Below are 25,622 nucleotides of genomic sequence, written 5' to 3' on the forward strand. Positions count from 1 at the left end.
CTTGCTGGCGCTTCTCACACGAAATCAAAGATGCAAAGGGATATTTCCCGTGAAACACCTTTCAGGGCAGGGCGGGCAGGAGAAGGCCTTAATTATTCATGTTACAACAAGCAGCAGTACAAGGCGGAACAGGAAGATGGGTGTTTGGTTTCATGTCACTGTGACATGGTCACCAGTGACATGGTCACTGTGCTACATTGCTGAGACATAGATAAAAGTTCCTCCTGTGGTGTAGTGGTTAAGAGCGGTAGTCACGTAATCTGGGAAACCGGGTTCGTGTCTCCGCTCCTCCACATGCAGCTGCTGGGTGACCTTGGGCCAGTCACACTTCTGTGAAGTCTCTCAGCCCCACTCACCTCACAGAGTGTTTGTTGTGGGGGAGGAAGGGAAAGGAGAATGTTAGCCGCTTTGAGACTCCTGAAGGGGAGTGAAAGGCGGGATATCAAATCCAAACTCTTCTTCTCTTGCAGTTTGTTGGCAGGAGATGATGTTTAACAAGTGGGGTCCGGGACAAGAAAACACTATTAATGCGAATCATCTGGGTAAAGTTGATACAGACATCCACTTTCTTGGCATCTGAATCAGCTTTGGGATGGGGTGGGTACAGAGAAACATCTTCTTGCGCTTGACATTTTGGAGCGCCTTACATTTAGCAAGATCCTAGTTTGGGTCAACATGAACTTAAATGTCTTCTGGACGCTCGGCCGCCCGATGCGTGTCATTGAGGTGACCGAAATCTCAGAAGCAGCCGAAGCAGAAAACCAGAATGTGCAAGGAAGAAGTACCCTCCCAGAAGTGAAAAACGGATGTGCTTGCTGCAGAACCCCCGTGCTCATAGGAAAGACCAGTGCTTTTTTATGGGGGTACGCATACCCCTAAACATTTTGTGAATCTAAGTTTGGCCTCATTGAGGGGCAGTATTTCAATATGAGTAGGAAAATGGAAGCAGCCCTAAACATTTTTTTAAGGAAAAAAGGCACTGGGAAAGATAACTCGCAAGTGTCGCCCCTTCCACTGATGCACCTTGCTGAAGGCTCTTTGTATCCTTGTTTGAACCATAGTTATAAAACTGTAGAATCCGCTTCCACGACTTGCGGAGATGGCCGCCAACAAAAGAGGATGAAGCTAAAAATGGCTACTAGTCATGATGGCTATAAGTTGCCACTTCTGTGCTCGGAGGAAGCATGCCTCTGAAGAAAGTTGGTGGGGAATGAGAGACAAGAGAGAATTTCGGTACAGTTCGCATTTAAAGGCAAACTTATTTGCGCTTTCAAAAGCAACAGAAGAGAACCGAAGCCATCCTTTGACATTTGCACTCCTCTGAATTTTGTAGTGCAGTTCTCTGGTCAAGTAGCGTGTACAAAAATGCATGGACTGAAATAAATTGTGCATAAAAATGCATATATTAGTAACAATGCAAAAATGCATTGCATTAGGGAAGATATAAATATTAGGAAAAAAGTGTTTTGCAAAAATGTGTCTGTTAGGGGAAATGTATTTTATTAGGAGAAATTTTTGCTCAAATGTTGATGAATTTGCATGAGAATTAAAAAAACCCCATCAGTTTTGACTAATATACACACTTCTGCAAGCAATTCCCCCCCCCAATGTAATGAATTTGTGTATGCCCCCCCCCATGTATTCCTTTTATGTACATTCCCCCTGCTCTATGCTTTTTTGTAAACTTTGTTGAGTTGGAGAATGGCTTTGCAAAATTCAGAGGAGTGTGAACTGTGTTTCAGGTTGCCTAGTGCAAATTTGTAAAGTATGAATGATGCAGTTTCTCATTAAAATGCAGACAAAAATAATTTCCATCCCACCCTTAGTCCATCTCCCCAGCTTTAAGCCCAATGTGACAGTGAAAAAAACCTGAACCAACAGCTAGTATTGGAAAACAGTGATCAATCTCTCAGATTAAAAAAACACTAAATTGGGAATAGTACGTGTATAGCAATTGGGGGCTGGGAGAGCCATATTTGGAAGAATCTGCCCCTTCTTATAGATCCACGACCCCTGGCAGGATTCAAACTGGCAACTTACATCCCTGGGTATTTACAAACTAAGCTGTATCCTCTCTCTTCAGAAAAAAAGGTGTGACAAGGAGTTTCTCTATCCCCTTGGGACAGCTGTGAAAAAGGGCCTCCTACCATTTCAAGAGATTCATTGTGGGGTTCATTTGCATCAAAAGAATGCGAGGGAAACCCCCCCGGAAACAAACAGCAGAGAGGCTAATCAAATCAAGTACTAATAATAAATCTCTCTGTCAAGGGGCAGAGTGACTGGGCTCAGGGCTCAAAGGGGAGATGACCTACAGCTGGGAGAACCTCTGAGCAGACCAGGAAGGTGGGGAAGTGTAAGTAAACGCAAGTCCCTTTCTTTTCCTACGTGGCCGCGAGAGTCTGGGAGGGAGGCATGGCCAAGACTGGATGATGAATAGGAGTAGGAAGGCAGATGAGTGGGGCTGGCTGAGATTTGTGGGTTAGTGACTCATTCGTCCTAATGGACCACTTTGCCCTAGTTGCTAGGCCCAGGCCTGGACACAACTCTGGGACCCCTGAGAGCTATCTAGGAATGAGAATTTCACCAAGCATGACTTTTACTATATCAGGGCTGGCGTCAAAGTTTTGGGAGGTTGGGCATCTGCTGAGGGGCCCTACCACAGTTAGGGGGCCCACTGCCAAAAGACCCCTGGACCTGCTCTCCCGGTATACGCCGAAACCTGCTGGCTCGTTCACCAGCCTCTCACTCCGGCCCAGGAAAAAGCAGTGGTGAGAAAGAAGAGCGATGGCGGCTTATGTAGCGGCCATCTGCCTTGCTAGAAATCAGGTTGTTGGAGTAATAAGGAAGAAGGAGGGGGTCCCGCAAAGGGTGCTTTGTCCAAGGGGGTCTTACAATATCTACAACCAGTGCTGAGACCTGTATCACAAATTTAGTTCAGGATCAGCAGGGGAACAGGCATAGCTCAGTGGTAGAGCAGCTGGGTTCACTCCCCAATGCATATCATCCCAATTTTGGGAACCCAAAACAGAGACATGTCTTCCAGGAGGCACTCCCGGGTGTTGTCACGTGACCCACGCCTTGCTCTCTCTCCCCCCCAAAAAAGCATTTTGGGGGGCAAGAACGAAGCACAAGGAGAGTGTGTGAGGGCACAGCACCCAAAATGGTGCCCATTATCCCAGGCAAAAAAACAGATGTCCCATTTTTTCCAGGGCACTTGGCGGGCATGCCAGTGGTATCTCCAGGTAAGAGGAATCTCCTGGTAGGGCTGGGAGAGACTCCCTGCAAGAAACTCTGGAGAACTTTTGCCAGTCATTGTAGACAGTGTTGAGCTAGAGCAGTGTTTCCTAAACTTAGGTCTCCAGCTGTTTTTTTTTTTTAACTACAATTCCCATCATCCCTGACCACTGGTCCTGCTAGCTAGGGATGATGGGAATTGTAGTCCAAAAACAGCAGGAGACCCAAGTTTGGGAAACATTGAGATGGGGGTATCAATGCTCTGAGAGAGTATAAGGCAGCTTTCCTGGGCCTTTGGGGATGGCAGAACAAGTGCTACAAGCTTGGAGGACTTGGGCAAAAGGCCCTCAGTGGATCTGCCCCCTCTAGGAATGGGCCAGCCTCTTCCTGACCATTCGTTGTGGTCCATTTACTTATCCTTTCCTCCTGGACAGGGGGAGAGTTTTTATTAGGTTCACATTTATAGGCAAAGCTACTTAATTCACACCTACCGAAACAATATGTGAACGGAAGCACAACCTTCCCTTTGAAACCTGCTCTTCTCCAAGTTTTGCAGTGTAGTTCTCTAGCCAAATAGTTTGTACAAAAATGCATTTGATAGGGTAAATCGTGCATTTAAAAATGCACATATTACTGAAAACAGCAAAGAAAAATGCATTCTATTAGGGAAAAGTATTTTCCAACAATCTGCATAATTGCATACAGACGTGTATATTATAAGAAATTCACACTAAAACGCTGGTGAATTTTCATAACCTTTTTCTGGGGGGGGGAATGATGAAATGATGTAGAAATTGGGAAAACTCAATTTAAAACTGGAAAAATATGATAAAACTGGAATGGATGGGTCCATCCATCCTTACTCTGGGCCCAATCCATATTGGTTGAGAAAACCCAGAGCACGCTGCAGGCATAGCTATCGCAAGCTGTGACATAAGGAAATGAAAAGTGGCAGGGGAAATCCTTTTGGGTCTCCCGACTCTAAAATTCACACGAGCTGTGGAAATTCCAAGCCCTTAATAACCTCAGCAGCCACAGAGAATCAGGATAGTTAGCACGCCTTAACATACAGAATACAAACAAGCCTGGCGAGTCAGAAAGAACCCAGCTACACAGCTTTTGGTTTCAGTCAGACCTAATTCTGAGAGTGACTTGTTGAGAGCTTTCTGTCCCCAACAAGAAAAAGAAAAAACAGCACAAAGCGATCTCCAGGCAGCCAACCATGTTGTATTCATGATGACAGGAGCCTCGTGCAAACCTCAAAGAGTTGCCCCCCCCTTTACAAACCTTACAAACCTGGGATTCCGCCCGACCCCGGCACATGCAATAGTTATGCAGTCTTAGCAAAGAGACAAGCAGAGCCGTGTTCTTTCCGCACGTATGACAAGGCCTGGTTGTGAAATGGCACTGAGACAGGGGTCCTCCTGAGAGTGTCGGACTCCAGCTCCCATCAGCCTCAGCCACCATGGTCATGGCCAGTGTGATGTTGGGAGTTGGAGTCCTGCAACATCCCATCCCTGCTTCAAATGGAGGCTATCGTATTTTCCGCTCTATAAGACGCACCAGACCACAAGACGCACCTAGTTTTTGGAGGAGGAAAACAAGAAAAAAATATTCTGAATCTCAGAAGCCAGAACAGCAAGAGGGATCGCTGCGCAGCGAAAGCAGCAATCCCTCTTGCTGTTCTGGCTTCTGGGATAGCTGCGCAGCCTGCATTCGCTCCATAAGACGCACACACATTTCCCCTTACTTTTTAGGAGGGGAAAAGTGAGTCTTATAGAGCAAAAAATACGGTATGTAAAATTATTATTGCTATTGGGAGTGCTAAATGTTTGAATTTTTATTGTGTTTTTACATGTGCTGGAAGCCGCCCAGAATGGCTGGGGAAACCCAGCCAGATGGGCAGGGTATAAATAATAAGATTATTCTTATTCAATATGCCTCCTGAATAAAGTATCAGTGTTGAACAGATAATGTTTAGATTTATTAAGTTTTAAAGGCCACATCTACACTATACATTTAAAGTGGTATCATACTGCTTTCAACAGTCATGGCTGCACCCAAATAATCTAGGGAACTGTGGTTTGTTAATGGTGCTGTTGAGATGTTAAAGGTAAAGGACCCCTGACCATTAGGTCCAGTCGTGGCCGACTCTGGGGTTGCGGCGCTCATCTCACTTTACTGGCCAAGGGAGCCGGTGTACAGCTTCCAGGTCATGTGGCCAGCATGACTAAGCCACTTCTGGTGAACCAGAGCAGCATACGGAAACGCCATTTACCTTCCCGCCGGAGTGGTACCTATTTATCTACTTGCACTTTGATGTGCTTTCGAACTGCTAGGTTGGCAGGAGCAGGGACCGAGCAACGGGAGCTCACCCCGTCGCGGGGATTCGAACCGCCGACCTTATGATCGGCAAGTCCTAGGCTCTGTGGTTTAACCCACAGTGCCACCTGCGTCCCTTACGCTGTGAGATGTTAGCAGATCCCAATTTCCCTCACAGAGCTACAATTCCCAGAGAGATTTAAACACCAACTCCTCTTCCTAGGGGATTCTGAGAACTGTTAGCACTCTTAACAAGATACAGTCCCTAGAATTCTTCAGGGGAAACCATGATGTGGTCTGATACTGGTTTAAATGCATAGTGCAGATGGAGCCTGAAATGCATAGGCCATCTCTTCCAATGTGCGACGTCGCTAACAGTGAAAAATAAATCCACATTATGGAGCAGCTGTGTGTTTGGCTCTCCAGATGTTCTGAACTACAGCTCCCATCATCCCTCGCCATTGCCCATGCTCGCTAGGACTGATAGGATTTGTAGTTCAGTAACTTCTGGAAGGCCAGAGGTTCCCCACTGCTCTCCAAGAGAGCCTAAAGGCACTCTGCATTATGGACTCGGTGCTGTTCATGGATGCACACCATCCTTGCAATGCCCTGTAATAATAAGTAATAAACCAAACAACATGGAAACAGCAAAGCCAGTTTACATGGAGGAAGAAGTATGGAGTGACACCAACAGGGTGCGGACATTTCAAAAACCCTGAATGCATGAGGCGTACCAAGTCTGCCACAGCTTCCGTGTGGAAGCACGCTAAAGTCACATGCACGCCATTAACTTCTAAAGTATTCATATATCGCTTTAAAAGCCATGGCTTCCCACACCGAAGGAATGATGGGAACTGTAGTTTATTTAGGGTTGAGAGAGAGTTGTTAGGAGTCTCCTATTCCCTTCACAGAGCTACAAGTTCTCGGAGTGGTTTAGCAGTCCATCCTGCTTCCCAGGGAACTCCGGGAATCTGTGAGGGGAAGAGGGGTCTCCTAACAACGCTTGGCAGCCTTAGCAACAGTTCCCAGCATAGCTGTCAACCGTCCCTTATTTGGCGGGAAACTCCCTTATCCCAGCACTGTCCCGCTGCTGTCCCGGATTGATGGTGTCCCTTAAATTTCCCGGGTTTCATGCTTGCCCAGCTCGGAAGGGAAGCAGCGGCTTGGGGTCCTCCGCCGCGAGAGAGAGCACGCGCATGAGCTGCCACGTCTCCGTCTCTCCCTTTCCCCCCTCAGGGGCGCTTCGTGAGGAGACGGGTGGCGGCGGGCGGGCAGGCAGCCCCTCTCTTGCGAGACTTCCGCCACGCTGCCAGGGGAAGCCGGAAGTGGCTGAGGAGGAAGAGGAGGGGATGGGGAGGGACGCAGAAGGGCGCCGCAACTGCCTCATGCTGGGCTCGCGGGCGAGAGTCTCTCTTCCTCCCTCCCTCCCTCTCTCTCGGGTGGGGAAGGGACGATGGAACTCCTCGCACCAGGACGACAGCAGCCCCGACGTGCATAGGCTAAGCAAAATCCCTTATTTTGGCTGCTGAGCCCTTATTTTCAAGGCTGCTGGTCCCTTATTTTCAAATCTGTAAGTTGGCAGCTATGGTTCCCAGGATTCTTTGGGGGGAAAGCTTTGACTGTTGAAATGGCATGAGAGTGCTTTAAATGTACTGTGGGGATATGGCCCAGGTCACTAAACCAGTAGCTTTCAAAACTGCCACCTTATGGGAAATTTCTGGCTTGTTTGCTGGGGAATCCCAGGAACCCCTTGTGCAGTACAAAGGATTGTGGTCATAGCTGTCAACCTTTCCCTTTTTTATAAGGGAAATTCCCTTATTCCGAATAGGATTCCTTGCAAGAAAAGGGAAAAGTTGACAGCTATGATCGTGGTGTGGGTAGGGAGAGCGTATTTTAAGGGTTCACTCTCCATTTCCTGACTAGGCCTGTTGGTCTAGTTGGAGTGTGGCCACAAATGCAGTCAATACCGCTCTGTGGGGCTGCATTGCATGTGGAGATGGACAATGGCAGGCTGCCTGGCTTTGAGGGAAGCCGGAGCACTGTTACTACGGTTTTCGTTGAGGAACCCCGAGTTCACCAGAACGCAGCTTGAAAACAGCCACGCCATTGTGAAAGTCAGTACCAAAACCTAGAGACAGCCCAGCTGTCCACCTGAGGTGGAAAATTCAACTTGTGTCCCACCCCGTCCGTCACCTCGGCCTGCTTCACTGTATGGGCTCTGTCAGCGCAAAACTTAAAAGAAAAAAGAGCCAGCGTCTATAAAGCCTGGTGAAAAACAGGCAAGAGTTAGTGGGGAACCATTGGCCTTTCAAGATGTTGCTTGAACTACAACTCCCATCATCCCTGGCCATCGGCCATGCTTGCAGGGGCTGGTGGGAATTGTAGTCCAGCAATCCCTGGAGGGCCACACTTGAAAGGGAGGGTGAGGAGATTGAATCCTGAGGTAGATTGGCTCACTTTAGGCTGCTGTTGAGGCTGGTCCATTAGGATCAATAGGGCAACCTCAGTCTGGCCTCAGCCAGTACCCACCTCCCCCAGACCCTCCAAGGCTCCCTATTTTCCAAGAACAGCCCTGGATTTACAGAAGCTGTCCTAATCTTTGATTTGGTCCCATGGAAGCCCGCTTTTCCTTAGGGTGTCCCTATTTTCATCAGAGAAATGTTGAAGGGCATGGAGTTATCTGACCCCCAAGTCAGCCCTGTATAGGGAAGTTTTTTCAATGTTTCATATTTTATTATGTTTTTATATATGTTGGAAGCAGCCCAGAGTGTCTTGGGCAACCCAGTCAGATGGGCAGGGTATAAATAGTAAAATTATTATTATTATTATTACTTATTATTATGGAATAGGAAGTCCCTATTTTCATGGGAGGAATGTTGGAGGGTGCCTTCTTAGGGTGTGTTTGTGCTGTCTATCAGCTTGTTCCTCCTCAACCTCAGCGTTGCCCTTGCAGAACTCAGCTGAGAGGTAGAGAGGGGATGAATCTAGATTTACTTGGCCCTGCCAGTCATTGGCTCTGGCTGCCCCGCCTCTTGACCTCCGTGCCACCTGCCCCATCAGTTCCAATGGACACCAACAGCCATCGGTGTTGGGAAATGCCATTTTTGAAAGCCACTCCATGTTTATTCCTTCATGAGTTGCCATAATAATAATAATAATAATAATAATAATAATAATAATAATAATTCTCTAGGCAGCTTACCGAGTGAAATAGACAAATTTAAATAGCATCCCATCTAGTTTAGAAACCAACCCAGCTATAGCAAATAATAAAATTCACTCATAAAAGCCAACATATATTGGCAGGCACAAATCAAACCTTGAAAAAAGCACACCAAGAACTCAGGCCAATGTAAGTTTCAATAGTGGGAGTGGTTCCTACTCGCAAATTAATAGTCAGTTGTAATAAAAACTAATCCATTCAAAAGTATGTATTCTGACAAGGATTACAAACTCAGATAGAGATTACAAACTCTAACAGAGTTTTTAATAACAAGAACTCCAATTTATTTCACAAATCAAACCTTGGCAGCCAACCAGATAGATAGATAGATAGATAGATAGATAGATAGATAGATATAGTGTAACAAAACATATGCTAAAACCTAAAACTGGTAGAATTGTCGTAATTCTGTAATTCCTGGGAGGAAAATGACATCAGTTGTGTTAAAAGATATTAGAGTTGCTAAAAGTACTGAGAAGACAAAAACAAAGTCTTTGGTGCTGAAAAATCACTGACAGGCACACCAGGCCTCTTTCTCACAAGAGATTGGCACACAGACGGTTCAAACTTCTGAAAAGTCACGGCTCCTTACATGTTGCCCTTCCTGAAGGAGGCTGGATCCCACCCTGCTTCTGTGTTTGTTTTCTACCTGCAGGGTCGTTTCCACGAAAAGGAATGCCAGATATCTCCTGACTCTTCAAACAGGACTGCCATACGTCCGGGCTTTCAAAGGTGGAATTGACATCCGGGAGGGAAGGTGACACATTGTCCTGGATCTTAGGCAAGACAATTGAAAAATTGCAGGTTTTTTGGCATTTCTGTTTAAAAGAGCTCAGCAACTTTGGGGTTAGTCTAAAAAAAAGCTCAACAATTTTGGGGTGTTCCTAAATAAAGCTCAACAACTTTCGCATCACATGGCTTCTCCAACTGATAATATCAGATAGATATTAGCCTCTTCTTGAAATACGGCAACCCTGCTTTAAGGTGATATGCTGCTGCTTTAAATGTATATCGCGGGGGGCAGGCGGCACAGAATGGAAATAGCCAGAGCTACACATCCTTAATCACATTCTGGCATTTGCCACAGAAGAAAGCGTTGCCCTGCCATGGCAACAACTAGATCCGTCCACAGGAGGGCATATTGAAGCTGAAATTGTCACAGTGCAGAGACAGTTAACAGTGCCAGTTTTTCAATGAAAGCACCACAGGAGAATGAGCTTGGAGAGGCCATCTGATGCAGTCTCAACTGTTCGAAAGAGAGAAAATATAACCATTGCTGCCTTTTGTATAAATTTTTGGTTTTCCAAAGGTACATGTAGGGCAAACAACTAGAATGGGGTCCAAAGACTCTCCTTGGGAAATTAGGTTAAAAAAAGGTATCACTTTGCTTTGCCACAATCCTTTTTCACTGGCCTCAATGTATTGTCCAGCATTCAGGGGTGGTTTGACCATTAGGGCAAATGGGGGGGGCACTTACTTGCAACCACTCCAGAGGATCGTAGAATCAGCTAAGTCTCTCCCCTCATTTCTAATACGTTTTGTTCCATTTTGAAAACTTAAAACACATTAACTTCAAATTCAGTTTACATTTCTATTTCAAAATAAGCAGGGTGGCTTCCTACCCTTACCTTACTGTGGTGTTTTTGTTTCCACCCATAATCTGCTGCATTTTATGTCAAACTATATCTAATAGCATATTTCCTCTGTTACACTTATTGCCATTTTTAATCCGCTGCTCATAATTCAAACCCTTTCAAAATTCATTTGACTCCAGTTCTTTCTCAGGTATTCCAAAAAGGGTTTCCATTCTTCAATATAAACTAAGTCAGCTAAGTTTCAACATTGCCCCTTGTAGAAATAAGCAAAGATGATGAAGGGGAATTCGTTGGTTCTGCCTGTCATTGGCTCTAGGCTCCACCTCCGGTTTGGAGCCTTGGGATGCGGGTGGCGTTGTGGTCCAAACCACTGAGCCTAGGGCTTGCCAGTTGGAAGGTTGGCGGTTCGAATCCCTGCAATGGGGTGAGCTCCTGTTGCTCGGTCCCAGCTCCTGCCAACCTAGCAGTTCAAAAGCACATAAAATGCAAGTAGATAAATAGGTACCACTCCGGTGGGAAGGTAAACGGCGTTTCTGTGCACTGCGCTGGTTTTGCCAGAAGCAGCTTAGTCATGCTGGCCACATGACCCAGAAAAACTGTCTGCAGACAAACGTCGGCTCCCTTGGCCAGTAAAGCGAGATGAGTGCTGCAACCCCAGAGTTGTTCATGACTGGACCTAATGATCAGGGGTCCCCTTACCTTTACCTCCCCCAAAGGTTCAGAGAAGGACAACCCAAATTATCAAGGGGGATGAAGCGACTCCCCTGTGAGGAGAGATGATAGCATTTTGGGCATGATAGAAGTGCATAAAATTATACATAGCACAGAGAAGAAGTTATTCTCCCTAGAAATGCTAGAACTTTGGGGACCCAAAGAAGCAGAGTGTTGGAAGACGCAGGACAGACAACAGAAATTCCTGCATTGCATGGCGTTGGGCTGGATAACCCTCAGGCTCCCAACTCTGCAATGATTCCTTCTTCACAAACCACAGAGTTAAACTACGGAATTTGCTCCCCAAAGAAGCAGTGATGGGTCACAAAGTTGGATGGATTTGAAACAGGATTAGGCAAACCCATGAATGGTATCAAGAGCTGCTTGGGAGGATGCTTCTGAATGCCAGTGACTGGAAACAGCTGGGGGGGGGGGAGAGAGAAGTTCAGGTCCTGCTTTTAGGCTAACCATGGGCATGTGGCTGGCCAGCAGGGGTGCCAACTTGAACAAAATGTTGGGGGGCCCAGTTAAGCCCGTCACCACATGATCAACCACAAGACATGCACACACAGCATTTGAATGCCAGTGCCCATCAACTTTGGGGGTCCAAGGCCCCCTCAGATAGTTAATGGCATAGCTGTCAACTTTCCCCCTTTTTTAAGGGAAATTCCCTTATTCCGAATAGGATTCCTCGCAAGAAAAGGGAAAAGTTGACAGCTATGGTTATGGGCAGGGAAGCAAAGGGACCTCAGCCCCTAGGAGTTAGCTCCTATGTTGGCCACTGTGAGAAAAGGATGCTGGAGATTGAAACTTGAGATTGAAAAGGAGAAGAAGAGAGAACTAAGGCCACATTCATGACATGCCTTTATAGCAGTACCACGCCACTTTAAACAGCCATGGCTTCCCCCAAGGAATTCTGGGATCAGTAGTTCATTAAGGGTTCTGAGACATTTTACAAGGCCCCTGTTCCCCTCCCTAGAGCTACAGTTCTCAGAGTTCCCTGTGAAGAGGGGTTGATTGTTAATCCGCTTTGGCAACTGTAGCTCTGAGGAGGGAGAGAAGAGTTTCCTAATGACTCTTGGCACCCTTAACAAACCACAACCCCAGAATCATTTGGGGGGAAGCTATGACTGTTTAAAGTGATATGATACTGCTTTAAATGTACAGTGGTACCTCGGGTTACATATGCTTCAGGTTACAGACTCTGCTAATCCAAAAATATTACCTCGGGTTAAGAACTTTGCTTCAGGATGAGAAATCGTGCTCTGGTGGCACGGCAGCAGCAGGAGGCCCCATTAGCTAAAGTGGTGCTTCAGGTTAAGAACAGACCTCCGGAACGAATTAAGTACTTAACCCGAGGTACCACTGTATGGTGAGATTGTGGGCTAAGAGAAACCCACCCCTGGTACCCCAGTTCCTCTTTTGCGGAGAGTGAGCCTGGCGCCATTGCCCCTTCAGTGAGATTTTCACTCTACCCCTCTCTATTTCCACAGTCTTCCTGGGTTGCCATGCCGTGTGCAAAGGATGAGTTCTTGGACGAGCTCTTGCAAAAGTGCATAGCCTGCAATGTCACATGTCACCCGCGCCCATTTCAAGGATGTGCCGATGCCTGCAGTGAGTGTCCTGGGAACATGTGCTGTTTTATTTTTTAAAAAAGTTGCAATATTTGCGTGCCTCTTTTCAACCATGATGCTCCCAGATCCTGGAATCAGATCAGCTGACATCAATTGCTGCATTCCCCTTGCAATGGCAGCTCAGAAATAGCCTTTGATGGTCCCAGAGAAAGATAATCTCTCCCGGCTCCTGGCTCGCTTTCCTGGAAAAATGGTGGTATAATTTTTTTTGTAAAAAAAAAAAGAGAGAGAGAAATCGGATGTTCATTTGCATAAAATTTGCACAAAAAATGACTATGTTAATTTGTAAGCTTAAATGCAAAATTTGTGACTATGATTTAATATTGCATTTCTCTGTTAATCTCTCTTAATATTGCACAGCCTGCTGTTCAGGTGCTACTAACCTCTGATGGGAAGCTGCAAGGGCCCTCTCCTCTTACCCTCCTTTCTAAAGGGTATTCATTGGTGTTGCCAGACCTCCAGTCTGACCTGAAGTCTCCAGGTGTGCCTGGTCCCCTGTAGATGTCAGGTGGAGGTGAATCTCCAGGTGGACAAAAGTCCCTTTAATAATAATACATATTATTAAGAAGACTTACATGCAGCTTGCAAGCTTACAAAGCCCAGCAGGAGCCAGCTACAAATTGTAGCATACTTGGAGGTGGGGAAGTGCCCCCCCATTAACTTCCATCTCCAGGGCCCATCCTGTGACATCACCAGGGGCCACCCTAGCTCGGAGGTGTGGGATGTGAAACCTCAGGGTTTGGGATGCTCCTGATTTGACAACTCTAGTATTTATCTTTTGGCCAGACTTGGACTGGACAGCCCTTCAAATAGGGAGCTCCACCAAGTAGGAAATAAACTCTAGGGTTGGAGAGGGAGTGTTTTCATCAGAGTCCTCTTCCAGAGTCCACCAAATGTTCCCACTGGTGCTCAGCCTTGGTCAACACACTTCCCAAAGGGAGCTTGTTGCAGCAGGAGTGGGAGACACCCATAACTCTTCACCAGCCTGATTCATCTCTGACTCTCGGCCTACTCTCCTGAGTCAGCTTCTGCTTCTGGACTTTGCTCTGCCACAGGCTCCCCCAGCTCACTAAGCCCTGTTACCTCTTTACCTCTTCAGTTTCCAACACCTCATCCTTCCAGTCTTCTCCCTCTTCTCCAGTGTGGTGTAGTGGTTAAGAGCGATAGACTCGTAATCTGGGGAACCGTGTTTGCGTCTCCGCTCCTCCACATGCAGCTGCTGGGTGACCTTGGGCCAGTCACGCTTCTCTGAAGTCTCTCAGCCCCACTCACCTCACAGAGTGCTTGTTGTGGGGGAGGAAGGGAAAGGAGAATGTTAGCCGCTTTGAGACTCCTTAGGGTAGTGATAAAGCGGGATATCAAATCCAAACTCTTCTTCTTCTTCTTCCTTGTGACCACTCATTGTCGTCCCACCACCAATCTCGGGGATCTGAGCCTTTGTCTCTTGGGGGTTCCCCAGATGGTAGCTCCCACTACTCCCCAGTGCCCAGCCAGTCCATGACATTGACCTTGGGTCAGTCACTAACCAGCCTAACCAGTTTCACAGGGTTGTTGTAAGATTCAAGGAGGCGGCGAAGAACCACGCACCCCCCCCCCTTGAAGGAAAGGTGGGCTATAAATGCAATTCAATAATAATTTCCAGAGCAAGAAGCATATTTTCTTTGTTTGAAAAGGTTTTAATCAATCGGTCTAATGGCTAATTGAATATAGCTGCAACCCTAATTGGAATTGGCATGGGTTACGGAGCTCATTTACGAAGAGGGATGTTGAATCTGCGACTCTCCGTGTATTTTGAACTACAACTATTATCATCCCTGACCACGAAGGTTGGGGTTGACAGCAGCTGGAGTCTAACCACATTGGGAGTGCCACAGACTCCCCCATCCCCGTCACAACAAAATATTATAATGAGCTAATTTATGAAGCCCATAAAAACAATCACGATCCCTATTTATCGCCACTTATTTCTGACAACAAGCGCTTTGCAGCATCTGAAGGGCGCGTCAGCCATGCTTGGTGGATGCAGGCTGATTTAACAGCTGGCAATAGGTGCAAAAAGCTTCACGGAATAAGGTGAACCGGCTGGCAAGCCAGATGCTCCAGCAGTTCAGTGGCGAGAGGAGAGCAATCCCTCTTCCAGCTTTCGCCAGCCTCAAGGATGCTGCTGTTCCCATGGCAACATGAGCTGGTAGCCAATGAACTGCAGGCGGCCCCAAGATTGGACCGGAGAAAATGCTCACTCGTGACTGGAGCATCTCACTCGTTATTTATTTAATACAATGGATGCAAACCCTGTTTTGTCTCCTTCTCCTCAGGTTCCATGGACTGCAGCAAACATGAGGGCTTCTACTACGATTGGCTCCTGAGGCAGTGCTTCAGTTGTGTTAGTATCTGTGGGCAGCACCCCAGGGAATGCAACCCTTTCTGCAAAAGTAAGTGTCTGGGATGAATGGGCCACACTAGAGCTGGAAAGCAGGGTTTTTCCTCACTGGATTCTCAGCCCCAGATGATACCTCCAGGCATATAGAGAGAGCGTTCCCTCTCAGAGTGTAAATACAGCTCAATTCCCTCCCGCCCCGCCCAGACACAACACTCCAGAATTAGGTTACAGAGCTTGTGTCGGAGGATGCCTGTATAAACCAAAATGTTGGGGGATAAAGGACAGAATTCTATGCTGCTGCTAAGATCCAGTGTACACTATGCCTTTAAAGCACATTTGAGGCACATCCTTCCCCTCAAAGAATTCTGGGCACTGTAGTTTGTTAAGGGTTGCTTGGAATCGTAACTCTGTGAGGGGGAAACTACAGTGCGCAGAATTCTTTAAAGGTATAGCGTGTACGGCGGATGTGCCAACACACCAGGCAGATTGGGAGTGGGGGGGAATAGTGTAATGTGTGTGTACAAAGTAAGATTTAGCTTTTGCCTCTGGCCCTGTCCACCACTGGCCCGTGGCTCTCGGAAGGTTTCCCAGCACAGAATGTGGCCATTGGGCTGATAAAGGTTCCCAATCCCTGCGTTAGGCATTGTGCACAGGATGTTCACCAAAACTCCATGGAGGATTCCTGCTAGATGAGCAGCTGTTGACCTTGTTGCCCCTCCATTGACTTTCAGAGGATGCTGTGCCTACCTTAACAGCAGTGGCTGCTCTCCAGGGTGTCCCGTGCAAGATGGACAGTGCGTGTGACCAGCGGATGGTCATCTACATGATCTTGGGCATCTGTCTGTGTACTCTGCTCCTCTCCTTGCTGTTGACTTGGGTTCACTTTAGGAAATGGGTGGATGCGGCGATCTGCCAAGCCGGTACCATCGCTTGCCGGAAAGGAAATGACAGCCCCAAAGGTAAATGCTTTCTATCATTTGAGTTCAGATTTCTCAACCCACCCTAAACGCAGAATCTACATTGTCCAGCATAGAATCTGGTCAGATCTACAGATGCATCAGAATCAGGTGGTGGGAGACGATGAAGGACTCGCTCACAAATTTATTGACAGCTGCACGAGTTATTATAGCTAGGAAGTGGAAGGGGCAAGCAGAATATAAAATGGAAGAATAGTATAGAGATGTGGGATATAGCTATTAACGATAAATTAACATGTGCCATTAAGGTAAGACGGTGGCATATGCAGGAGGAAAGATTTTGAGGAGATATGGAGGGCGTTTGTAGAATTTGTACTGCTAAAACGGAAAGGGGTCAAACCGTCGCAAGAGGTGTTGAAGTTTTGGGAGGTTGGATAGTTACAATGGAATGGTCTCAGTGGTGGGGTGCACATTTTTATTCTTATTTATTTATGGTTATTACTTTGTCAAGATAAATAAAATAAAAAAAATAAAATAAAATAAATCAGGTGGTGGGGAGGACTGTACGCTTTAGATAAGTAGATGTGGCGATCACATTGGCATATGCTCCTCCTATTTTATTTTTTTTAAGCTTTCCCCGCAAGAGGAAAAGCAGAGCGTAAAGTTGGATGAGTTAGAACTCTTAACTGCAGTGAGGTTTGTCTGAAGAATGTTAAAAACTATGATTCCCCACTGAAGTCTAAAGGAGCACAGTCTACTTTCAGACCTCAGCATTCTGCTTTATCAAAGGCTGTGTTTATGCCGCAGTAAACTGTCCTGGTCTAAGGATGTAACCCACAGTAAATTAATCTATTAGTTTAATAGAAAAGCTGGCATTAATTAATTTTTTTGAAACATTAAATATTTGCCCAAAAAAATGTGACATACACAGGACAGAGAACGCTTTCATCTGTTCTGACAAGCATTAACACCCTCCCCCCACCCAATAAATAATAATTTGGTTATACCCCACCCACTCCTTTTATAATTGTTTACCCATATGTGGATTTCTGTATTTCACTAATTTAAGTGATCAAGTGCCTATGAGAAATCAAACAAATCTCTTTCAATAGAGGACAGCCCTAAAAACACACACACACTCTTTCTCCTGTGCCAAGAAAAACTGTATAAATTATTTAACCCACTTAAAAACATGCTCGCTTGTTTCCTGCTTCTGCTGGGCCAGGGGGACTTTGCAGGAAACTATGAAGATAATGGAAGCCCCACACTCCCATCTCCAAAGCACACACTCACCACCAAAAATCTTCCCTAGCCCACACCCCATCTCCTCAGACCTCCCTGGTCTACAATGTTCAAGTGTGTCTTTGCCACCAGGACTTGGAACCTTTCCCAAAGCAAAATTCAGGCTTCGTAGGCTGCTGGATTCCTCACTCAACGGTGGCTTGCCTTGTGTAGGGTTGCCAGGCCAGAAGCATCCCAGACCCCGAGATTTCAGAGCACAAACCTGAGATCTAGAAGCAGCCTCCGGTGGTGTCACATCAGTGAACCTTGGAGATGGAGGTTAATTGGGAGGGGGAAATGGAAGAAGGCAGTCAACACACACCCAGACTTTCTGTGCTATGATTCACCGTCGGTTCCCGCTCGGCAGAAGCTTGCAATATGCATACACATACACAGTCTTATTAATACTAATTATTAAACACACTCTGATGCCAGCCCTCCACATGCCACCTGGAAGAAGCCAGGCAAACCTTGAGACTTTGGGTGAAGCCTGGAGGCTTGGTAACCCTAACACCATGCCACTGGCTCTTCGCATTTACATTTTCAGCCTCATAGAGGCCTCCCCCCCCTAATGCATTTGTTTTTTAATCTATGGCATTGCTATTTACTGCATTCACAGCTCCTTGAGGGAGCTCAAGGGAGCGTTCATGGTTCTCTCTCCCCCTGTCCCTTGCCAATCATATTCCCGCAAGATTGAGGGGTAGGTTAGTCTCGAGAGATAATGATTGGCCCAAGGTCAGCCTGTGAGCTTTGTGGCTGAGTGGGGACTTGAACCCTGGTCTCCCAGATCCCAGTCTGACACTCTCAAGTGCTGTACCACACTGGTCTTCAACTGGAAGGAAAGATTCCACAAGTAGGCTATGCCACAGGTCGCCGCAACAACCACCCCTTTATCTCCCCTCCACTTTTATTTTCTTACTTTTTAAAATTACAGTGATGGGGAGAGAAAGGGAAAAAAACAGAGGCAAGTTCCATTCCACCTACTGCTCAGGCTGGGGGTGCCATTGTTTATGTAGTCAAAACAGCATTGCTCATGCACAAGAGGGAGTTTGGGGAGTGGTGGAACCCCCTGGTTTGCAGCAGCGCAAGAAAGGGAAGGAACACCCCAAAAAAGAACCTTCACGCTACAACATTTTATTATAGGTCCCAGCTGTGCAGCTAAAAAAAAAAAGGCACTAGTATGTACTCTACAGGGTTAGGCTTTGACATTAATTCTTGCTTCCCTGTGGAGAAGTTCTGTGAAGGGGCAAGGGCTCTCCCAGGCTGGAAAGAGATTGGTGGGGGAAATAGGGGCAATTTCAGGATCAAATCAGAAGCAGGGATGGCTTTTGTTAAGTCCTGGAAAATAGGGACACTTGGGAGGGCATGCGTAGCAGTAAAAATTGCCATAAAACCAATAGATGTATACCCCAAGCACTGAAAGGTATTGTTTAGCGCACACTGTTCTGCCTCTTAAGCTCAGGACAGTGTGCAAGATTCTATTCTGCCTCCCAAACCTCACAGCAACCCAATAATTCTCTCACGCCTTTTCCAGCCTCCTCAGATACGCTTTGTGCACTGTGTCATCCATTCCACTCTGTTGTGCTTCTTTTGGTGTGGAGGCCTCAGCAAATGCCCAGCTTGATTGCCTTCTGGATGGATTATAAATATAATGGGTAAACATGCCCTCCAATGAAAATAGGGATGTCCTATTTAATAATACAGTGGTACCTCAGGTTACATACGCTTCAGGTTACAGACTCCGCTAACCCAAAAATAGTGCTTCAGGTTAAGAACTTTGCTTCAGGATAAGAACAGAAATCGGGCTCCGGCGGCATGGTGGCAGCAGGAGGCCCCATTACCTAAAGTGGTGCTTCAGGTTAAGAACAGTTTCAGGTTAAGAACGGACCTCTGGAACAAATTAAGTACTTAACCTGAGGTACTACTGTAGTAGTAGTAGTAGTAGTAGTAATAATAATAATAATAATAATAATAATAATAATAATAATAATACCCTACCCATCTGACAGGGTTGCTCCAGCCACTCTGGACATCTCCCAACATATATAAAAACATAATAAAACATTAAACATTAAAAAAACCCTTCCCTGTACAGTGCTGCCTTCAAATGTCTTCTAAAGGTTGTATAGTTAGTTATCTCCTTGGCAGAACCACATACCCTCCAAAATTTCTCCAATGAAAATAGGGACCCATAACCTCCAATATTTCTCTGATGCAAAATAGGGATGTCCTAAGGAAAAGTGGAACATTCCGGGATAAAACCAAAAACCGGGATGGCTTCTGTAAATCTGGGACTGTCACCGGAAAGTAGGAACACTTGGCCTGGATAAATAAAGGCCCAAACCTCATGCAGTGATTTTCATGGCTGGGTTGAGATTTGAACTTGTGCCTCCATACTCCTTACCTGATACTGCCTGCTAGACCACACTGGCAGCTTCTGGGAAGACTCCCACTTTAATGCACATGGGCTTATTTTTCAGAGCATCTAATGGAAGCAGGGAGCGTGGGGAGCAGATCCAGCGGCAGCCAGACACCAGAGCCCATTGAAACCTGCGGCTTCTGCTTCCCTGAAGCAAGCCCTGCCGTTCAAGAAACCAGGGCCCACAGGACTTACCAAGCCGGGATGGAAGGGGGTCCCGCCGTGGCAGGGACTGCTGGCACAGGGAGTATGGGAACCATTCCTACCCCTGAAGATGGTCACTTCCAAATTATCTGCTCTCCCTCGCAAGAAAAGATGCAGGTGAATTGAGATACGGGGCAATGAGATACTACAGGACCATAGCCGCCCCTCCACACTAGAGCAAAGCAGCGTGAATTTTCCAGGTTCTTCCTCCACACAATTCCCCTGGGAATGCCTCCTTACACAATCTGCAGAATCCAGCAGGTAAAACAATTCCTGGACTCAGCCACTTCAGGACTGCAGGTGGCATCGATTTGCATGTCTGAATTCTACCCCCCTTGGAAAGACCTCCCTGCATATAGAAAGCCAGGGCTTCAGGAGTAAAGAGTTTTGCAGCCTAATCTTCTCTCTTGACATACCTGCTATTTACATTAACAGTTAGGAAGTCTTTCCCTGCTCTCCTCTCTGCACATGTTCGAAATCAGCAGTGGACATGACATCCCAGGGGGAAAGCCCTTCACTGACTTTCTTTCAAAACAAAAACAAAAACCATCAGCTAGTGAAGAAAGCCTAATTCTTTGTCTGTTCACAGGAATAGGAAAAGTGTTGAGAGCACTTGGATGAAAGATCACGTTTCTACTGACCCCGATTTCAAATAAACATGCCTTACTTTCTGCAATACGTGCCACAGCAATCATTCACAGGTATATAAAAATCAGATATACCTACAGTGTTTATTTTACACACCACTTTTTCCTCAAAGGAGTAGTGTACATGGTTCCCCTCCTCATTTAATCATTTCCCCAAGCAATCTGAGACTCTGCAGGCATGCCTGCCTTTGCTCTTCCCACTTCATGCCTCCCTTGGTTCTGGGAGACCAGGGAAGAGGGGAGCTTGTCGCAGCAGGAGGGGGAGGCAACCTGGCTTCCTCGCCAGCCAGACTCATCTCTGCCTCTTGGTCTCCCTCCTTTCCTGCTTCTGCTTCCATTTCTGCATCTGAACTTCTCTCTGCCACAGACTCTCCCATCTCACTAAACCCTGTTAGCTCTTCAGCTTCTGACACCATCTCTTCCCAGTCTCCTCCCTCTGACCACTCATTAACATCCCGCCACCAATCCCCAGACTCTGAGCCTTCTACCCTTGGGGGTTCCCCAGCTGGTTCCTCGGCGTCCAACCAGTCGATAACACCCTTGGGGTTCCTTGCACGATTCTATGATTTCAATGGAACTCACTTGCAAATCCTGCATGCTTAGCTCTGAAGCTGAAAGGCTTTTTTAAAAAAAAAACCTTCCCTAAAGAGTGGCATGAAATGAGCCAGCTTCAATAGGACTGCTAATAAATCCCATCACAGCTACATGGCAGGCTTTTCGCCATCCTGAAAAGTACATCAGCTCAGAGTCATTTTGCCATAGAAGACTTTACTGTACTCAGGCATCCCTTGGTCTACATCTCCCTAGATTTCTTGCAAAAGCCTAAGAAACCTACTGGATAGGCGGATTCCCAGGAAAATGGTTGCACAACACTTTGCACTGGGGCCCAGTTAGGCATGCCTATTTGAAATGTTTTGTGAGTGCGGAGAGCTACGATCACTGCAAAGGCTCAACAATCTCAAAAGCTTTTTCGAGAGGTGGTGGAAAGCAGCTGCGGAGTTAGAGCAAAAACGTGATGTCAGAGGCAGATGAGTATAGCTTAACAAGCAAACGCCTTTCCTTGCCCTCCAAAAAGCAGCTTATGAAGTACAGAGACGTAGGAACATTGGGAAGATCCCTGCTGAATCAGGCCAAAGGCCTATTTAGTCCGGCAGCCTGTTCTTAGTGGCCAGCCTGATGCCTCCATTGAAAGTCTGCAAGCAGGTCATGAGTGCAACCCCACCCTATGGTTCCCAGCATCTGGTATTCCCAGCCACTGGGGAAGGAGCGGTCCCCCCCCCCCCAGAAATGGGAAACTTGAGGCGGGCCTGGGGAGATCAGGACAGACTGTCGGAATGTTTTGTACGGAGGTGTTGAAATGGCGTCTGTCTACTTTTATGGCTCTTGGATGAGTGTAAAATCCACACAGAATATAACGTTTGTCTTCAACCCGCTTGTGGAGATTATCAGAGATCACAAAGAAAGGAATATATGATAACAAGAAGAAGATGAGGAAAACAACAAAGAGATTGAACAGAACTGTGAATATGATTTTGACAGAACTGTGTAATTAAAGCAGCAGCAGCAGCAGCGAGAGATGATCGGATTTTCGGAGCTCGAAGCATGGGTACCCCCAACAAAAATTTTAAAAATTTGGCTGTGTAATTTGGAATTATTGTGATCTGGAATTAATGTGATGTGATTGGCCTGTTAATAAAAATTATTTAAAAACAAAAACAAAACAGAAATGGGAAACTTGTAATCTTTCAGGTGTTTTAGCACAACTGCTCCCACCCTCCCTGTCCATATTGGCTGGGGCTGATGGGATATTATTATTTTAATTGTCAGGAGCCAAAGTCAGCAAAGAAAAACATGGTCTCAGTGAAGTCAACTCTTTATTCAAGAAACCGAAAACAGCGTAGGCCTAGCGATCTCACCAACTCTTCCCAGGCGGTCTTGCTCCCACACGGGAGCCGAGAGGACCAAAGGCCCCTTGCTTTCTCAGCATCAACTAGGACTCCTCCTCTCCAGGGTCTTTCCCACAGAGTCTCAGGCTGCACCTGTGCCTTCTTCATTTCTCTGCAAGTTCTAGGAGAGGTGTGTGTGTGGAGAGCTGGTTCCAGCCACGGCAAGGGAAGATGTGGATCCCTGTATCACTCTGTCCCAACCCCGCACCCCAGGGAGGAGATTTAGAATGAACACACCGCTGGAAAGCAAAGGGTTAAATCCTTGCCCCCCCCCCCTATCGATCCAGTCTTCTATGGCTTCCTTTCTTGACTGGGGTAGGAGCCCCATCAAACACAAATCCCTCCACATATATTGAGACTGTCAACACATGTAAATCGCTTCCAATACTTGGAAGTTCATTATAGTAAACAGGAGTGGTTTTTATGGCCGAAAGCGGGCCACGCCCCAGTCACCACCAGCATATCACCAACTACGTACGGCTTCTTGGGCTGAAATGCTCCCCAGCAGAACAAAGACAAGTTGATCCATCAGTTGTAAATAAAACACATTCCCAGCCTGCCCCTGACAGCAAGCAGAAAGTAGCGTTGAGACCGACCAACCCGAGATGCTATTTAATTCAGCATCCGCTCACCCTCGGGCAGGCCTCCCCCTGGTTACCAGGCAACCGGAGCAATAGCACTGCCCATACATGTGAGCGGATGTTAGGATGGCAACTCTTTCTTCCAGCGCTCACTGTGCGGCGGGCTGGAAGGAGAAGCCCACGATGCTAAAAGAGACAATGCAGCCTGTATTGTCCGAATTTCAAATGGGCACAGCTTGTTGTCAAGAAGTGCTTTCAAAATAATGATAAACTGGAGGGGGGGAGGGGGTTGGAAGAGACTGAGCTAAACATCACTTCTCCACCACCTGCATTTGAAAAGCACAACATAAACAGAAGAGTTGGAACATAAAAAGGCCAAAAGGTAACCTCAAATTAATTAAAACATGCTTATAAAAAAGGGATTGCACAATATATTTTAAGGGTGGGTTGTGGGGTTTTTTTTGGTGATCTCGCTAAAGTGACCCATTGGAAGATGACAAATAGTTCTCCTTCCTCCATGTTATGTTTGACATTGGGTCACATTCGCACCATACATTTAAAGCAGAATCAAACCACTTTAAAGAGCTATGGCTTTCCCCAAAGGATTCCAGGAGGTAAGACTGCAGAGTTGTTAGGAGAGGCCGTTATTCCCCTCCTAGGACTATGATTTCCAGAGTAGTTTGACAATCAATCTTTCTTTGTAGGGAATTCTATAACTTGTAGCCCTGGGAAGTGGAATGTGGCATCCTAGAATCATGGAATTGTTGAGTTGGAAGGGATCCCGAGGGTCATCTAGTCCAACCCCCTGCAAGGCAGGAATCTCAGCTGAAGCATCCATGACAGGTGGCCACCCAATCTCTGCTTAAAAACCTCCAAGGAAGGAGAGTCCACCACCTCCAAAGGGAGTTCATTCCACTGTCCAACAGCTCGTACTGTCAGAAAGTTCTTCCTGATGTTTAGTCAGAATCTCCTTCCTTGCAACTTTTATCCATTGGATCAGGACCTATCCTCCAGAGGAGAAAACAAGCTTACTCCATCTTCCCATTAGTTATTTGAAGATGGCTACCGTATCTCCTCCCTCCAGGCTAAACATATCCAGCTCTCCTCTTCTCCAGGCTAAACATATCCAGCTCCCTCAACCATTCCTCATAGGGCTTGGTTTCCAGACCCTTGATCATCTTGCTTGCCCTCCTCTGCACTCATTCCAGCTTCCACATAACCTTAGTAAATTGTGGTGCCCAGAACTGGATTCAGTACTTCAGGTGTGCTCTAACCAAGGCAAAATAGAATGGCACTGTTACTTCCCTTGATCAGGAAACTACCATATTTACTCGAATACTGTGCACCTTTTTTGGCCAAACTACTTCACGAAAATTAGGGTGCACATTAGATTTGATGATGCAAGCAAATACTTTTTTGGCTTCAAGGTTTTGAAAATTGAGGTGCGCATCAGATTTGCGTAAACACGGTATACTCCTGTTGATGCAGTCTAGAATAGCATTCGCTTTCTTTGCTGTTTCATCACACTGTTGACTCAGTTAAGCTTGTGGTCAACTAAGACTCCTAGATCCTTCTCACGTGTAGTGCTGGCAAGCCGTCTTATGGGATGTGGGTGGCGCTGTGGCCTAAACCACTGAGCCTCTAGGGCTTGCCAATCAGAAGGTCGGTGGTTTGAACAGGGTGAGCTCCCATTGCTCTGTTCCAGCTCCTGCCAACCCAAGCAGTTCGAAAGCATGCCAGTGCAAGTAGATAAATAGGTACTGCTGCGGCGGGAAGGTATTTGCAGCTGGTTTTTCCTGGTTATTACACTGCAAGCATCAAGGATGCATGCAGGGGTTAATGATCACATCCACTTCTGCCTAAGCAATGATTTAAAAAATCAATTGTTTTGACATCTGACAGTAAATATAGAGAGCTTGGAAATGGAGAGAGAGATCCTATGTATCATTCAACCACAAGGGGGTGCCATACCTCTATTATTATTTTTTCCACTTTAATGCAGCTTGAGCTCCAGTGTTGGGCAGGAAGCAGTAGGCCGAGAACTCCTCTTCCACTGCAAGCTTGCTGCATTATTGAAAAGGAATAAGGAGGGCGGCATTACAATAATCAGCCAGCTCTCTAAGTCAGGGCATCTTTTGGGATTTCTACGTAATCTGTACATGGTGATATGCACTTGAAAATGGTGATATGCACTTGAAAATAGCCCCAGAACTTCACATGAGGGGCTCCTAGTAATCTTTCTTAAATAGCACAGGGCTCCTCAAAACAGAGCTTTAAAAACTTGGACAAGGACATGATCTAACTTTGAATGGAAGTACCAATCATACTTTATCTTCAGAACCGGAAATAAGAAAAGCAGCAGCAGAAGTCCCCTTGTTCTCTTTTTTAATTCATCTTCCAAGAGCATGAGAAAACCCCACGAGACAAGCACAGGCCAGAGGCTCATGAGAATGGAAGCAAGTGTCTTGCCCATTAGTCTGACACCTGAGTTGTACTCACCTCTTCCTAGAGAAATCCTTGTGTACTTC

At 46.4% G+C, this 25,622-nt stretch overlaps 1 protein-coding gene across 3 annotated transcripts; it reads left to right on the top strand.

Moving 5' to 3' along the window:
- Nucleotides 1–2,277: 2,277 nt before the first annotated feature.
- Nucleotides 2,278–22,136, top strand: TNFRSF13B (TNF receptor superfamily member 13B). 3 transcript variants are annotated; one of them, XM_082199923.1, is made up of 6 exons: nt 2,278–2,353; nt 9,435–9,560; nt 12,579–12,699; nt 15,035–15,151; nt 15,831–16,058; nt 19,778–22,135. In XM_082199923.1, the coding sequence occupies exons 3-6, from the start codon at nt 12,594–12,596 to the stop codon at nt 20,044–20,046; spliced, it is 720 nt and encodes a 239-aa protein (XP_082056049.1). In that variant the 5' UTR covers nt 2,278–2,353; nt 9,435–9,560; nt 12,579–12,593; the 3' UTR covers nt 20,047–22,135. The 3 variants fall into 3 exon arrangements, with proteins under 3 accessions (XP_082056049.1, XP_082056051.1, XP_082056050.1); XM_082199924.1 differs by lacking the exon at nt 2,278–2,353 and adding an exon at nt 7,112–7,126; XM_082199925.1 differs by lacking the exon at nt 9,435–9,560 and having other exon boundaries at nt 19,778–22,136.
- The last annotated feature ends 3,486 nt before the right edge of the window (nt 22,137–25,622 follow it).

The sequence above is a fragment of the Podarcis vaucheri genome, assembly GCF_965113315.1.
Source record: "Podarcis vaucheri genome assembly, chromosome: 14".
In the NCBI taxonomy this organism is placed as follows: Eukaryota; Metazoa; Chordata; class Lepidosauria; order Squamata; family Lacertidae; genus Podarcis; species Podarcis vaucheri.